Raw genomic sequence first — 14570 nt, forward strand, 5'->3', positions numbered from 1 at the left:
CAAAGCTGAACTGGTTATAGCTGTTGCTGAGTGCTGTATCTTCCCACATCAGAGACCAACACTGAGCCCCCAATATTCCCTAGGGTGGCTAGCTGGCAACCTGGTGGCACATGGACTATATTTGACCACTTCTATCAAGGCAGGAACAGAATAGATTCTTATTCTAGGTATTTATTTGACTTTCCTGCATGTAATGCTTCTGCCAAAACTCCCATCCATGGGTATGCAGAGTGTCATGGGATTATATAGCATTGCTTTTAACCAAGGATTCACTTCATCACCAAAGAAATGCAGCAGTGAATTCCTGTTCCTGGAATTCACTGGGATTACCATATTCCCCACTATCCTAAAACAGCTGACTTGATAGAGTAGTGAAATGATTACAGTGTCAATGATGTAGATGTACTGTAGAGGGTGGGAATAGACTTCTCCAAAAGACTGTATATGCTCTTAGTTGGCATATCATATATGGTACTGTGTTTCTCCTATAGCTAGAGTTCACTGGTCTAGAAATCAAGAGATGAAACTAGGAATGGTGCCACTCATCATAACTACAAATAACCTTCTAGTTGAGTGTTCTTTCAATCTTAATTTATACTAGGCTAGACATATTGGTTCCATGAGCAGAAGAGGATTGTTTTTGACATAAAATGCACAAAATACATTCCACTGAACTAGAAGCTAAAACTGCTCTTTGGCCACCTTTGGGATTCTGATAAGCTTGAGTAAACAGGCTAAGAAAGGTATTCCAATGCTAGCAGGGTTGGAGTGATTGATTCAAACTAATGGTAAAATTGGACCACTTGTCCACAATGGATGTAAAAAAGAGTATGTTTAGCACACAGGTGATCCTTCAGGGTGCTGCTTTGTGTTACCACGTCCTGAATTAAAGGTCAATGGGGAACACTACAACAGCACAGTCAAGTCAGGGTAATAAATGTCCCAGAACTTTCAGGAATTAAATTTTGGATCATAGTCCAGGTAAAGATCCAAGACCTGTTATAATGGTGCTGAGGTAGTTGAAAGGTACTTTAAAAACAAGCTACAGGCATAGTTATAGAAATGAGGATTGAAATTTCCATGAGTGCTTCTATCCTATTTTGTTGAATATTTATGCATTTTACACATATGTTAGTAACTACCTGGGTATTTCTTCCCTCTATTTCTTTACTATGTAATAAACACCAATTCAGATAATATCAATACTTAACTGTTCTTAAACATATATTTAAATTATGGAATATCAGAGACAGCATTGCTCAAGGGACTTTGAAGTATGTTTAGGGGAAAAGAAGGTTGTAATATTAAGTAGAATTATGATCTTTTTATTGTCTTCAGTTGATGATTAAACATGAAATAAGGACATGTGGTGTGATATAAAGTTGACAGGGGAAGGTTGGTATCAAGTTGAAGGGGAAGTTGAATTGAGAAGGTTAATTTTGTCAATTGGATCAAATTAGGAATCAAGTAATAAACATGTCTGTAGTGAAAAACAAGAAGGATTGATGGAAGGGGAAGACTTTACCCTAAAGGGCATTCCACTTGCAGTGGTAGAATTTTCATGGAGAAGACTAAGGAGAGCACAGGGCCTATTGACTAGCCTGGAGCCACACTGGCACTGTTGCTTTCACCATTTATTTATGCTGGAATTCAGGCAGACCACGGCTAGTGGGGCATGCAGCCTTGTGTTCGGAGAAGCTAAGGGAATCCTTAGACACTCCAGCCTATAGACAGCCATCGTTGGTCTGCACATACTGTAGCTCATTTAATAAACCCTCCATAATATATCTTCATTCTATCAGTTATTTTCCTCTAGGGAACCATGACTAATACACATGCCTTTTTAAATTGTCACCTACTTTGGTCTCATTTCTGAAAACGAAATCTCTCCAAAGTTATTCCCATTTAATATAATTTAATAGTTTTTTGACAGTTTTATTTGAAATTGACAAACTGAATATGGAACTATTAGCAATATATTCAGCAAGTCAGTCAATTGTTAGAAGACCCAAATGATATAAACAGAAGGGACCAATTGTCAGTCTACATTATGCATGGAGGGAAGTAAAAGGAAGAAAGCTGTATTACTGGACAGAGTTCTGTGTACTTGCGAGACCTGGGGAAGGAATATGGGGCTAAAGGTAAATGTGAAGATAGGCTGAAAAGCATGGTTAACTTGTCTTAGAAAGTCATATCTATATCTCTTTGAGGAAATCAAGGATAGTTTTAGTACATAAATAAAAATAATAATTAAATGTGAAATTAAACTTTCTAATAATAAAATGCATAAAACCATAGAGAATCATCCAAAAATGAAATTCTAGAGATGAAGGCATACATATCTTCAAATCAAAAGTGCATATAATATTTAAAAATGTGTACACACTTAACCATCTCATTTTGAAAATGCAACAAAATGGCTATAACTACTTGTTATAAAGTTATTTATAGATAGATATCAGATTTTTCTTAGTGACTGTTCTATACAATGCAATAAAATAACTACTTGAGTATTCTAAAAAAAATCATTCTTACCCTCAAATTCGATATGTAGCCAAAGTAGGAGTTAAGAGAAAGAAAGTCATTCTCTTTAATGTTAAAAACTAGTAAGTTAATCTCATAATCATGCATTTTGAGTAAGTTTTTTGAAGAATTTCAGAGGCAAAGTATATGGCTTGAAAGACAGAATGAATGTGATTGAAGACAAAAAGCAAGAAAGACAAATGTATAAGAGTAATTAATTTAGATAGAAGTGAGGGAAAGAGTGCCATAAGGAGAGTGTCCTGGCATTATTAACATGCTACAGATGAAGCTGTCGTCAAACATCCTTGAAATGGTCTCAGTTTAAACAGGAAAACTGTAGGTTAGAAAAATGAAAGCAGAAAGAATATAAATCAGTAAGTAAAATTGGAATTATACTTGGGATACATTAAAAAATAAAGCACTGCTATGTTGTTGTAAGAAAAGAAATCAGAAACATCTGGAGGAAAAGATAATAACCAAGTGTTATGCAAAAATAAACTAAAATGTTTGGGGCAGGATTTTATTAGATGTTGTGCAAAACTACAATTTCAAGATTTAGCAGCTGAGCTTGATATTACCTGTATATGATCTCAGTATTGTTAGACTTGGTATGAAGAACATGCATCTGAGATCAATTGTGTACATACAGTGAAACCTGATGTCAAGCTACCCTGATACAAAGCCTTAACCACACATACACACACTCACTTCCAACATAATCCCAAACTGAAATGAGAAAGATATTGGTATGGTAAATAAAGGAATGTTGTTTTTCTCTAAATCCTGTTTTACTTATAGATTTATATGACTATATGAATTATATTTTATTTTGCAAAAGAATCTAATACTCATACATACATATCACAACATGTATACACTTTAGAATTTATTTTCAAAAAATTATTAAATGATTTAAAAATACAAATTTAAGTGGCAAAAATGCAATTATTTTTATATAACACATTCCACAAATCTCTGGTCAGAGCCTGACAGCAGAATGAGAGTACATAGTATCTTCTTGTAGAATAAATAGCTTGTATTTCCTCAAGGGTACACTTTCTTTTGAGAATAAATTGCATTCACAATGCTATGTTATTATATTTATTTTAAGACTACAGGCCAAATCCATTAAACATGTAATGATTTTCCACCCTCCTGGGCCTGTAGTAAAATACTCATTTTCACAGCTAGTCCCAGTCATTGGAAGTACTGGTAATTTAGTAAGATCACAAGTCTCTTCATCTTTAATCGACACTGACATTGTGTCTGAAACACAGAATCCATGCATTTTTTAATGCTTTAGCTGCTATAAGTTTTCTTGTGGATATGTTTCTCCTAGGTAAAATGTACGTAAAAGCATCAATGCATCTACCTGAGCACAGATTGATAAAGTCCTAAAATGATATCAAAGAGTACAGATATTTCTAGGGAGGCAACATTATTCTGGGTAGGAAGCCTATGATCTGAAAACTAAACCTAAGAAGTACTCTACACTTATAGTGGTTGGTTATGGTCTCAGTGGAGACCTGATCTCCATGAACAATGAAAAAATAACATCAGTCAGACGTGGTGGTGCAAACCTTTAATCCCAGCCCTGGGGAGGCAGAGGTAAGAGAATCGCCATGAGTTTGAGACCACTCTGAGACTCCATAGTGAATTCCAGGTCAGCCTGGGCTAGAGTGAGAGCCTATCTTGTAAAACCAAAAGTAAAATAAAGATAATAATATCATGTTTGATTATCTACTGTTAATAATTCCAGAAAATTACATTTTTCCCTTTTTACATTAATTTTATAGATGACATTGCTTTTTACAAATTCATTAATATGGCTATATGTTTTCTCAAACTGCTACAAAATGTTTTACAAAAGAGGCTTTGATTTTTGTCATTTCATGCTCAAGTCACCATTCCCAGAATGGTGGAGAGCCTTTACTTCAATGTGTTGTTTATAGGACAGCCAAGTTAAGAGTAAATGCAGAGTATCCATATATGATAGCTACACATGTGATGGCTACAATGTTGGACTTGCCATTGAGGAAGACTGGGCCAACAGGCTCACTGAGCCTCTGCTATCCCTTATTAATGAGAGTTTGCATAAACTGGGCATGGGTTAATATGAGGTTTAAAGGTATTATAGAGGACTATACTTTGGAAGATAGATACAAAGTAAGTCCAATCCTCATGAACATCATCATGGCTATAGAATATTGTACTCTTCTCTATTTTTATGAAACTTGACTAATGGACTGTCACCTCTTTCAAATTTATTTCTAGTTCATGACTCAGAATGTCTGGAAGGGAGAAAACAATAAAGGGAGGAGAAAGAGAATGGGAGGGAGAAAAAGGAGGATTGAAAGAAATCTTCTGAGTGTCTGAGGAATATATTCTTTGAAAAGATCACCAAGAAACTTGTGCAATTTTATCAGAGAGGAGAACACATATATCTTAGATTATTTCAGATAAACTAGACCACTCTATTCCACTGACATCTTTTGTCATAAAGTAAAATAAAACACTGGATATCCATAATCATTCCACTTTCTCATGTCTGTAGATCCAATGCAGGTGTATTAGACAATACCACTATAACCTAAATCTTCACCAGAGTCATCTAACTATTATCTGTCTATCTATCTATATGATTCTAGAGTTAATCTGTACTTTTCCTTGAGACTTGATATTGATAAGAAGTACAAATAAATACATAAATATCTATCATCTATCTACCTATCCTTCATCTATCTAAACTATCTATCTATCTATCTATCTATCTATCTATCTATCTATCTATCATCTATCTATCAATCATCTATATATTCTATCAATTTGAGATCCTTTCTTGGTATTGAATCATCTATTTAATTTTCCTTGGAAATATTAAAATTCAAAAGTGACAGAAGGCACTCAGAATGGTCTGATGATTTCCTTATAGAATTTACTTACTCACATTTAATTATTTTTCTTTCTGCACATGAACAGAGAATAACTGAAGTAATAAAAAATTACCATGAGTCTCTCAATTTCATTTGTTACTGCTGTGCTTAGTTTTTCAGAGAATGCTCACATGCTTTTGTGAGAGGATTTTTTAAACTAAGTAGAATAAAATGTACCGTCAATAATTTGAAATTTCTCACTGACAGAAAATATAAAAAGTGAAGTCAATTTCTGAGCCTGTGTTTTTTTGTTTTACTAAAATTAGACCCAATAATAAACTTTTGCTAATATGTTTTTTCAAAATGGTATCAACTTCTAAAAGTTAAAAAGCAGCAGAAAATATTACAAAGGTAAAAGGAACTAGTTTTAATGAGATGAAGGCAACAAACATCAAAATGAAGCATTATAATATTTGAAAGGCAATAATTTATATAGCAAGATGTACATATAGTAGCTTATTATAAAAATATGAGAAAACTATGTGTCTCATAGATAATATTGTCTTTTTCCTATATTATCCTCTTTCCTATATGATATAATTTGAGTGATTGAGTTTTACTTATCTTTCATTTATATATATTACATGAATACATTAATGTCATACAACTTTCCTTATATATTTATAATATACAAGTGAAGATTGTCATTTTTTGTATTGTCCTAGAATATGACATATTATTGGATATTTTATAATAATGACATGAAGTTTTCTCTGCTATCTTTATATAAACATTTGAATAGACTGCTTTTTGGTGTGTGTGTAGCAAGTGCTTTATGCACATATGTGCCAATGCTCATGGAAGGATGTCAGGAATCCTCTTCTATTTTTCTCTCTTTCACCTGACTTTCTTGAAACAGAATCTTTCACTGAATCTAGAGTGCCCTGTATTGTTTTGTTTGATCATTAGATTGGCTGACCAGGAAGGGCAGGATTTTCAGTCTCAGCTAACCCTCTCAGTACTAGGATTTCATGTGTTCTTGGTCATACCTGGATTTTTACTTGAGAGCTAGGGATCAAACTCAGGTCCTCAGACCTGTGAAGCAAGTTACAGCCACCTGTATAGCTCTGTACAAAAATAAGCTCTGCTAGTAAAGTCATAGAATCTAGGGAAAAACTGAAGAACAGCCCAAGCCAATCTCCACAAGATGAAATAAATGTAAGCAGTAAATGCACATCATTAGCTATAAGAAATGGAATTTAAAACATAAGTGATATAATTGCCCTTATCAAATATGATGTCTTATAGTAGTCAGTACTAGCAGGCATGCTGGCTGGAGGAAAGTCAGTTTAATAATATGGGGCCTGTGACTATCAGTTAGAAATCTGAACAACATTCATATAGTTTTCACAGCTTTAGTTTTCTTATGAAGAATAATTTACATATGAAGAACAGATTATTTATGGAGATCATTTTAGACATTATTAAAAAGCTTTACTCTTTTTATATTGAATTATTTTTTAAACAAGGTGGCAAATATAGAAATCATAAAGTACTACATTTTTTGAAAAGAGGGAAATAAATTTCATTGTTAAGAACATGTTTGGTCATGCTTTGGCACACTAAAGTTCTTTATTATTATTATTATTTTTTTGGCAAGAGTCTTGCATTCATTTCTGGGCCTTCAATCATAGAAATTTTAAAGAAATTAGTACCTAGAAAATAAACTATTACCACAAACTAAGTACTACAGCACAATCCTCAAAGACATGTTTGTTTTGAGGAGAGTTGATAGTTCAAAGATAGAAGGGTAGAGAGGGAACTGTTAGTGGGAATGGCAAGAAACAGAACCTGACAGAAGAGTGCTCGTGATAATTAGAACTGTGATTATTGCTATAGACCAAAATAATCAAGAAGACAATGACATGCCTATGAATTTTTTTTTTAATTTTTTTTAATTTATTTGAGAGCGACAGACACAGAGAGAAAGACATATAGAGGGAGAGAGAGAGAGAATGGGTGCGCCAGGGCTTCTAGCCACAGCAAACGAACTCCAGACGCGTGCGCCCCCTTGTGCATCTGGCTAACTTGGGACCTGGGGAACCGAGCCTCGAACCGGGGTCCTTAGGCTTCACAGGCAAGCGCTTAACCGCTAAACCATCTCTCCAGCCCTGCCTATGAATTTTTAATCTGCATTTGAGGATTTTTAAAACACATATTTGCCAAAGGTATTTGTCATGTTAATCCACATATACCATGCTATTGTAAAAGACAGATATGCTAAACAAATAAATGATTTTCACGTAGAATCTGGAAGTTAGCTTTACAACCCAGAACTTGCTGAGAAGGAAGACAGAATTAATCCTCTCCAGCTGCTATGACATTGTCTCCAGGAAAAGATCACACTTAAAAGTGCTGCCTATGAGAAAGGTCAAATTAGGGTGTAGCTAGCACACAGTTTGTTCCTATAGAAACTTAACAGGATTTCAAACATTTTTGTTTTCACCGGATTTAGAAAGACCTGGCCTCACAGGTGGCATGCCTCATCTCTGAGCACACACCTGCTGGGGAGTATTGTGACCTCATTCCTCCTCACCCAGATAGTTCCTTGGCTCCTGCCCCTCCCCCCCATCATACTACACTGTTGTCTCAGAGTACCAATGCTTTCTCTGTGTTACCAAGCACAACAGAGGTCAGAGGAGCACCTTTCATGAGAAGGAAGCTTCATGAAGCTGAGAAATCTGCTGTTATTGTTGAATAAGTCAGACCTTGAGCTGTAATAGCACATATGCTTTGACCACAGACTTGCTTAAGTATTTAAAATAAAAGCCTCTACATTTGTCTTTTGTGAAAAATGGGTATTAAATTATGAATTTTGAAAAAATTTACATTAATGAAGAGTGACAGCTGACATCTGACACATGGACAACAGTTAAAAAAAAAAAAAAGCAAAACTGTTATGGTCCCCACAGCAACAGGAACATGGTTGAATTTCACTTTTATGCTAAGTAAGTTTAATTTGAATAGAAATGTAAAATGCTGCTTCTGAGCCAAAATGAGAATTACTGAGAACACAGAGACAATGGTACTGGGTAGTCTCATTCAACTCTTTTAAGTGTCAGCCCTCAGGTGTATCAGAATTTTCACAGTGATAGTGTATGTTTGCTTGTATTGATTTAAAGCTATCTTTATTCAATTTATAAAACAGAATTATTTTAAATGAGACAAATCACTTGTTGACTCAGAGGACATGGCTTTACAATTCAGAAATAATGGAATCCACAGTTCTACTTGTAATTACAAGATGATATTTGCCATGTTACAATTTACGAAAACACAGTGCTTGTAACTTGTAACATTGCCATTACAATTGATGTAACCTGAAACTATGAAAATAAATACAGCACTTTAGATCATACAACTCTTTAAGAGAGGGTTTAAGCATCAGTCAATTTTAGGAACATTGTCACTTTCATATCTTTCTCTACTTCAATAAGGCAGAAAAAGGCAAGAAGAGTACTTACTCCTGTTATGTAACGAGGTCTATATTGAATAGTTCCAAATAAACCAAGGATGACGATGATAATATGTACAAAATTTGCCAGGATAGGTGCCCACTGATATCCAAGGAAATCAAATATTTGCCTCTCCAGCACACAAACCTAGAATGGCAAAACAGGATGCAAAGATCAGCATATGTCACAGAAATCAAAGAGGTCAGAGATAAAAGGAGCACACTGATGATATAATTAGCAATAAAAACTCTATTATGGTTTCTGGTATCTGTCATTAACTTTAAGAATATTTTCAGCTGCATTTCAAAGGAAGACTATGTGAGGATCCATGTCTTTCTGGGATTATCCTGAAGAGAAATCAGGCAGATAAATACAGGATACCCTTGGCACAGCCACAAGAAAAATCCATTCTCATGTGACCATCAGATACTTAAGTCTTGAGCTGGATAGATGGCTTAGCGGTTAAGTGCTTGCCTGTGAAGCCTGCGGACTCCGGTTCGAGGCTCGATTCCCGAGGACCCATGCTAGCCAGATGCACCAGGTGGGCGCACGTGTCTGGAGTTCATTTGCAGTGGCTGGAGGCCCTGGCACGCCCATTCTCTCTCCCTCTATCTCTGCCTCTCTGCCTCTTTCTCTGTCTGTTGCTCTCAAATAAATAAATAAAAATAAACAAAACAAAAAAAAAATACTTAAGTCTTAACAGCAAGTTAGGCAAATTTTCAAAAAGGGCTTGGCGTTAAAATCTGGTCACATGCTACTATATTAGTAGACAACTGAGCAACAGGCATTTGTTGGGTGCAGATGTTAAGAAAAGAAGAAATGCTTAGTGAGATGGTCCAAGTGAGTCATTTCCCTTGTTTGAGCATTTGATTGCTCATTAAATGTGCAGAACTTCCCAGGTGTGAAGAATCCTTCCAACCCAAATAATATTGGGTTATAAATTAAATAGGACATTGTCACACTGTGATGATATAAAAGGAAAGGTCATAAAATGAAATTATGACAAGTAAAACCAAATGTGTTATCTCTGTTTAAACAAGACACTTCAGTTGTTTAAAATTATGGGAAAATCTAAATACTATAAAGATAAAAACAAAACCAATCAAACAAGAGTGACAACATGGGACGGGCTAGGAGTTCAGAAGTTTTGTTTCATAGTGGAAAGTGAAACAGCTTGCTGGAAAGTCTCTCAGGAGACCTGAACAGACTACCTGGTGGCTTTATTCCTTGTCTGCTCTCAGGTAGGAAGATAATAAACTATTTGTTCAGGGAAAAATACTTCAATCGAGCTCAATGTGACCCACCAAGTTTCAGTAAAAATTCAGCTAGGCTTCAAAGGAAAAATAGCATCACTATGTTTTAAAGATACTAATTATCAGAAGGAAATGCTGACTCTCAGGCAGTGTGTGTTAAGTGCACAGAGCAGGTTTGAAGACTCCCTGATGATGGCTATTCCTAATGCTCTTCTTTAGCTAAGTAGTACATTTCCCCAATTGGCATTGAAAGAGGAACAATGATTCATAAATGTTTGCATAACATCTCTAGTTTTATGGTGCAATGTGTGTGTTGGAATGACTATAACAGTCCCAGTACATGGTGGGAGCATTTTCATTACCACCACATCTTTGCAGTGAGACAAGAAAGAGGAGAAGGATAAGAAGGAAGAAGGGGATGAGAAGGAAGAGAGATCTTGTTCTGCAAATCTTTCTATATACTAAATCTATCATAACACCAGAGTCCTTAAAAAGTAAGCAGTATTCTAGTTGGATAATAAGCACAGATGGTCCTAGAGCTTCTAACTCACCTAAATTTCATACATCCTGAACTGCCTTGCAGGAAGCTGAGGCATGCCTACACCGATTTCATGCAGTCAATTACATAACGAGATTTTCTTGTGACATTATGTAGTTTTCCGTGTGTCTTAATGAAATCCATTAATGGTACAAAAAATTAAGCTGTTATTCTGAGAGCACTATGGCTAATCCTCTACATGAAAGCTCTTTCCCAATCCGTGTTTCATTCTCGTTAGACTATGAATAAATGGTAAACCGTAATGCTAAACAACAGCAAGAAAAATCTGAACCCTATAAATTTTGAGCATCATAACTGTGAGAACTCAGCAGGCAAAAATTAGAGAGCGCATCAATCAAGCAGTGGGAAATTTCTCAATAAAATGCACCAATTATGGAAGAAAAGAGCAGTATCATCATTAATTACAAAAATGCATATGTGGTAATGTACTCACAAAATTTGCTAGGCTAAATGGAATTGTTTCAACATTTATTGGGCTCCCTTTATAGAAGAACTAATAGTTTCTTACTTATGAGGTTACCCAGCTTGAATAAATTTATGCAGATTTTTTTTGCATAGGCCTTTTCTCTTCATTTTTATGGACAGTGTTGCCAATCATAAATAGCTACATCACAGATTCTGCAATTTCAGGGTACACTGAAGAATGGAAGATAGTAAAAAACTTCAGTGAGTACAAGGTGAGGTGACAATTTGTAGATGTTCTGTCTTTCCTAAGATTTCCTTCCTATAGGAAAATAATTAAATATGGAGGTAAAAAGAAAGAAGAAAAAATATATTTGTTAAAACACCTATTCTGTCCTGGCCCAGCCATTTAAAACCAAGGTTGATAAATGCAGTTAAGGAGTCAAAGATGTAGTGTGGTTTAAAATCCTGACATTGAAACAGTGATGTGTGACAGAACAGGAATTTATACTGTCATGCAAGGTTCTGTTATATGTCTGTACTTTTTAGTCTGTTCTCTCCCTGTAGATACTGTACACACTGCACTGGTAAGAGAATATGTACAATTGTTTCAATTATTTATTTTGGTATAACAGTACATTTTTCTCATATTTGTCAGTTTGTAATATTATCATATGTCTGTTCAAGAAGAACCTCACATTTTTCTCTCTTAAATTCATTTGTTGCCTCCTTCAACACATTCTCCATCCTATTCTGGTCTCATTCATGCGATTCTTCAAATGTATTTACCTGATGTCCTTCAAATCATCTAATATATAAATGTAGGTAATTAACATTGAAAGAGTATATTGCTGTTGCCTATGTCTCTGTGTTATTTTCACATAAACTATCATAGAATTTAAATACCTTTTTGTTCTGTATAAATTTTGGCTCTGTGTTTAGTACCTGCCATGTAGTTGATTATAAACATGTAACTCACTGCTTTCAGTTCCTTCATATCACATAACATTCTGTCCCTATCATTACTGTATTTTATAGACTTTATATATTTAACATAATTAGTGGCCAATATTTAACAATTGCTATTAATGCATTCATTAACATATTTACATTATCCTATCATTTATGATTATTACTGTGACTGATTGTATGGACAATTCTTGTCATAATACTTATGTCATCATCCTTATATGCCTAGGAGAAATCCATTTGGATTAACACATTACTAGCACATTTCTATTTGGGTTAAATTTTATCTATAAAATGAAAAAAAGGTTATCTGGGCATTTTCTTACCCATAAACTGGCTAACAATGCAATTTTATTTGCTCTCTTTCTCTGGCACGGTTGTAAAGATTTTCTTGGTCTTGAATCAAAAGCCTGGCACACATTTCATTAAATGCTTTGAAGAAGCCAATGTGTCTCAATCTCTTTCCTCAAAGGACACCTGTGTACTTTTGGAGCACCACTGCTGACTGCCTAACATTTCAGTAAAACAAAAATATAGAGGCTGAGATACAGACATTTAACCAAAATATATGTGAACAAAGTTTTCTCATCATTTATTTTCATAAGGGGACTGTAGTATTGATACAACTTTTACTAGATATTTTTCAATTAGTGATTTCCCAGTAATATGTAAAATAGACTTTTACATGCATATTAATCTATCAATAAGCCAAATTGCTAAAAAGTGATGTGCTCTTTTATCTTAGTTTTTCATAGTCTTCAGCCAATCCTAAATAAAGTGATAGAGTTATAAATTTCAGTTATTTTATGTCTTTACAGCATGGCTAATGTACTGAGGTCCTTAAAATATTGATTATATTTTGATAATTTACAAAGCACCACTCTACATATGACTGATCATTTCCCCTTTTCACTTCTGTCTTGTTTGTAGGAGACTGCAAAGTAGCACATACATGCCAGGTGTGAAACGTCATGCTCCGGAAGAGGACCACAGCAGATTCCTGCCATCTTACTAAGAATCCTGTCATACATAAAAATGAAGATAACCAGGACATGGAAAGTTCAAACAAGTAAGAGACAAAGTAGAGAACTTTACATACAATACACTTTCAGTTAATCAAGTAACTATAGTTACTTAAATGCATGTGTGCACTGGCAAAGATGTGTCACAAATGAGTTTGCTTAAATGAAATTGAACTGTTTATTTGTTCACATAATTGTTTTTCACTAAAACCAGGTCATTGCCAACCGATTATCAAAACCATGAGTATAGCTATGACTACCAAAACACCCTCACAAAAATATCTGGCTCCAATTGCTCTAGATAAAACACCCATTAATATACCATAGTGGTTTAAATCTCACATTTTTTTAATTCTAAAATGACATTTGAATTCTAAGCAATTATGTAATCGCAGTACTTCCCCTAGTCTGTGAATCTCTTTCTTCATTGAGAAGATGAATTATTGTAAGGGTTTTAAGAAAGTTAGTGAAGAGTAATCTGTATAAAAATAGGTGTTAAAATGCCTGGGTTGCATCTTAATATAGCTGCTAGTATGAATTCATATGTCAATATGCCTACAAAATTGGATACTGTGATTTTAGGAAAACTATCATTCTAGTTATATAAACCTGTCAATGTGTTTCAGTTAGAAATGATGAAGTATTACATATCCTATTGGTCATGAGTACAAATTAAACCATGACCATATCTCTGAATAATCTAAATTATCTGGAGGGAGAATTTAGATGAATTTTTTCCTGCATGATTTAACATCTCATATATCAAATCTACTGTGCCTCCACTGAAAAAGAAATAACATAAAAACAAGCATGAAACATCATCTCTTTTTCCTATATTCTCCTTTACCTCTAAATTATGATAAAAATGAGCATTTTAAAATAGGCCTTTATATAATTAAGTCAATAAAGAATTACATGAGAAATTTAGTGATGATTTGGCATAAATCCAAAGGAATCAAAAAGAAACAATCTTTTTATTTCCTATAGAAAGGAATTTTCATATAAGTTGTCTTCCCAGCACATTATACTTGTATAACAACAGTCACATTTTTCTGAGGTTGTATTAACAGGATAGTTAAAGCTTCAATCAGTATCAAATATTTACTTTTAGACTCCCCCTACTCTCTGATACTAATTTTATTTATAAAGTATAAATACCACATAATATTCTAACTATTATAACAGAATCATTCATCATTTTTTCTCACAGTTGTTTATTCTGCATAGCAAATCATAACCATCTCATAGTCACCACTCATGCTATCAGAGATGATGACAAATAATTATACTTGTGTTTAAGCGAACATATACAAACAAAAAAATATTCCTTCCTAATTACATGAACTTATTAAGTCACTTCACTTCAGTTATTTTTGTGTCTTTCAGTCCATTTTCTGTGTGTTCACATGTTGCATACACACACACACACACACACACACACACATATGAAAGCC

General features: G+C 34.4%; 1 protein-coding gene across 7 annotated transcripts in view; it reads right to left on the reverse strand.

Moving 5' to 3' along the window:
* Nkain2 (sodium/potassium transporting ATPase interacting 2) overlaps positions 1-14570 on the reverse strand; it is a 1180756-nt gene that overhangs the window by 652237 nt on the left and 513949 nt on the right. For all 7 annotated transcript variants that reach the window (XM_045158893.1, XM_045158892.1, XM_045158887.1 and 4 more), the window contains one exon: positions 8921-9058. In XM_045158893.1, coding sequence (XP_045014828.1) covers positions 8921-9058 — 138 coding nt within the window. The remainder of the gene's footprint in view (positions 1-8920; positions 9059-14570) is intronic.

Source organism: Jaculus jaculus, chromosome 9, assembly GCF_020740685.1.
Source record: "Jaculus jaculus isolate mJacJac1 chromosome 9, mJacJac1.mat.Y.cur, whole genome shotgun sequence".
NCBI classification, from domain to species: domain Eukaryota; kingdom Metazoa; phylum Chordata; class Mammalia; order Rodentia; family Dipodidae; genus Jaculus; species Jaculus jaculus.